At 62.0% G+C, this 2471-nt stretch overlaps 1 protein-coding gene across 1 annotated transcript in view; it reads right to left on the bottom strand.

Annotated features, from left to right (window-relative positions):
• The window catches only part of FAM214B (family with sequence similarity 214, member B), a gene marked incomplete at its 3' end in the record, with an annotated part of 4876 nt that overhangs the window by 2215 nt on the left and 190 nt on the right, over nucleotides 1-2471 (bottom strand). The window contains exons 2-3 of the mRNA XM_010161206.1: nucleotides 1594-2467; nucleotides 17-75 (exon numbers count right to left, since the gene is read on the bottom strand). Of these exons, the coding sequence (XP_010159508.1) occupies nucleotides 17-75; nucleotides 1594-2467 (933 nt within the window). The remainder of the gene's footprint in view (nucleotides 1-16; nucleotides 76-1593; nucleotides 2468-2471) is intronic.

The following is a 2471-nucleotide window of genomic DNA, read 5'->3' on the forward strand; positions in this document are numbered from 1 at the left end:
CTGCCAGGACACTCACGATTTGAGGCGCAGCCCGCTCTTCAGCCTCCTCCCGACCCCGGTGCAATCTGCAGAGCTCTGGAGGAGACACAAAATTGAGAACCGTGTTAGGGCAGCAACTGCGCATCCCTGCGAGGTGCCATCACCCCTCGCATTGCCCCACAAGTGTCCCAGCAGATCGGAGAGACTCCCATCCTCGGGCACCCATCAGCAGGCAGAGGTGGCTGGCAGGGCAGCGGGAGGGCTGCGATGTCTGGTGGAGATGTGGGGCTGCCCCAACCGCAAAATGGCTCTGCTGGGGATGAGGGTGCTGGTACCCAAGTCAAGGGTGCAGCACACGACTCCCACCTTGCAAAGCGGGTCTCAGGACCAGCCCCAGTGACAACACCCCATTGCATCGGCCAGGGCATGGTAACACGTACGATAAAGCTCCCCGACCAGCCCGGGAAAAGTCCCGTCCCCCAGTGATTCATGCCAAGTCCTCGGCAGTGCCGCCGGGCAGAGGGGCGTGCTGCCCACCCCTGCCCACAGCCAGGCTCCTACTGCTGTAGGGTGGGGGGCTAAAGCCAGGGCCACACTGCAGCCTCCTTTTAAAGATGTCCCCTTTTCAGGGGTTTTCCATTCTGGAAACCACACAAAGGGCAGCACAACACAAAGGGATGATGGAGCTGGCTGGCATGACCAGGCAGGAAAACCCAGGGAAGCTGCTGGAGGGCTTCACTCTGAGAGGGCAGTGCGGGGGGCAGCTGGGCTGGGGGACAGGCACCAGACAGGGCACAGGGGCAGGGATGGAGCTGTGTCCCATCCACAGTGTCTCCCGGCACAAGCCGGCGTAGCTCTGCCGTCGCTCCCTGCACCATGGGATGCCCCAGTGAAAGAAAGGTGCATGCCAGCACTGGCATGAGCCTGCTGCAGCCTCAGCTGGCAGGACGTGGTGAAGGCAGGGAGCTGGTCAGGAGGTGTGGGTAAGCAGAGAGGAATCACAGGCAGCTCGTGAGTTGCCAGGGTACTTGCAAATCTCCGGAAGTCTTCCCCATTTCTGAGAGCCTGTGGTACCCTGGGGACACGCCACGGGCACCCCAGAACTGCAGAAAAGCCAGCGGCACCTCTGCACACAGCACTGGGGCTCCCACTCCCTGGCCAGAGCATGTCCAGTCCTGCTCCCTACCACCAAACCCTTGTCCTGATGGGTATCACGTCCAGGGACACAAGCCATCCCCCACCCCTGCCTTCCTCCTCGTCAGTCAGACGGAGGCCAGCTGCTCTTCCCAAGCCTGCCGGTAAGTCTGACAACGTGAAGCTCTCAGACACTGACTGTGGCCCCACGCCATGTGCCCAACTCCTGCTGTGGTGAGGCTATGTCCTGTCCGAGCAAGGCTCTCCAGGCCAAAGAGCCGGTTGCAAGCAGAGGATCCAGTGACCTCAAGGTGTCAAGAGCTGGTGATAACCTACAGACTGAGTGTCCCAGGGCTGGCTGTCAGCTGTTGCCCTGCTCACACCACTGCTGCGGTACTGGGGCAGGACAGGGCGCTGTGCCATGACGGACCACATTGCCAACGAGGCCATTCCCTGCCTCCCCCCATGAACGATGCTCACCTTGGCCACGGGAAGCAGGTGATTCCAGAATGGGGCCCCCTTGGCATCAGTGCTGCGGCAGGCTGTGGGCACTGGATGGCACAGCAGGATCCTCTTCTTCCTTGCCAATGGGGACAGGCTCTCATCCTCAGAGCAGGAGTCAGCTACAACCTCGGCGGTGGGAAGCAGCTTCCTTTTGGCCGGGCAGTTGCTGCTGCTGAGCTGGCTGCTCCCGCAGGGAGTCTTCTCCAGGGAGCTCAGGTTGCTGGGCTCAGGGCTGAGCACTGTCTGTGGAGCTGGGGGCCCCTTGCACCCGTTGGCCACCACGGGCCCTTCTTCTTCTCTGCTAGCAGAGCTGCTGTGAGCTGGGCTGCCCCCTGGCTTCTCTCTCTTCCCACCAGAGTCCAACCAGGCTGTTTGTGCAATATTGTGCAAACCAAGGTGAAGTAAGTCGTGGCCACTTGCCTGCTCCCCATTCCCTCCGTAGTCTGTGGGCTGATCCCCCGATGAGACAGAGCAACTGTCTCTCATGTGCAAAGTACTGCAAGCAATGTGCTGGGGCCAGGAGGACGAGGAGACATCCCGTGACTTCTCTCTGCTGGCCCTGGGGCTGGGGCTAGGGCTGCCTTCACACCGGTGCTCCACCACCCGCAACCCGCTGTGGGAGAAGTGCTGTGCAGAGCCACACAGGGACAGCTCCTCCACCAGCAGACCATCCTCGAAGGCATCGTCATCATCCAGGGAAGCCTGCCCAGGGCCCCCATCACGCTTGCCATCCCCCCCCCCGCCACCCCAGTGAGTTCGTTTCGGATCTCGTCCCCCCTCCTGAGTTCGCTGCTCGGGGTAACCCCTCTTGACGGCCTGCCGACTGCCTGCCCGCTGCTCTGTGCTCTCGCTGG

Source organism: Eurypyga helias, unplaced genomic scaffold (genome assembly GCF_000690775.1).
Source record: "Eurypyga helias isolate BGI_N326 unplaced genomic scaffold, ASM69077v1 scaffold20621, whole genome shotgun sequence".
Taxonomy (NCBI): Eukaryota; Metazoa; Chordata; class Aves; order Eurypygiformes; family Eurypygidae; genus Eurypyga; species Eurypyga helias.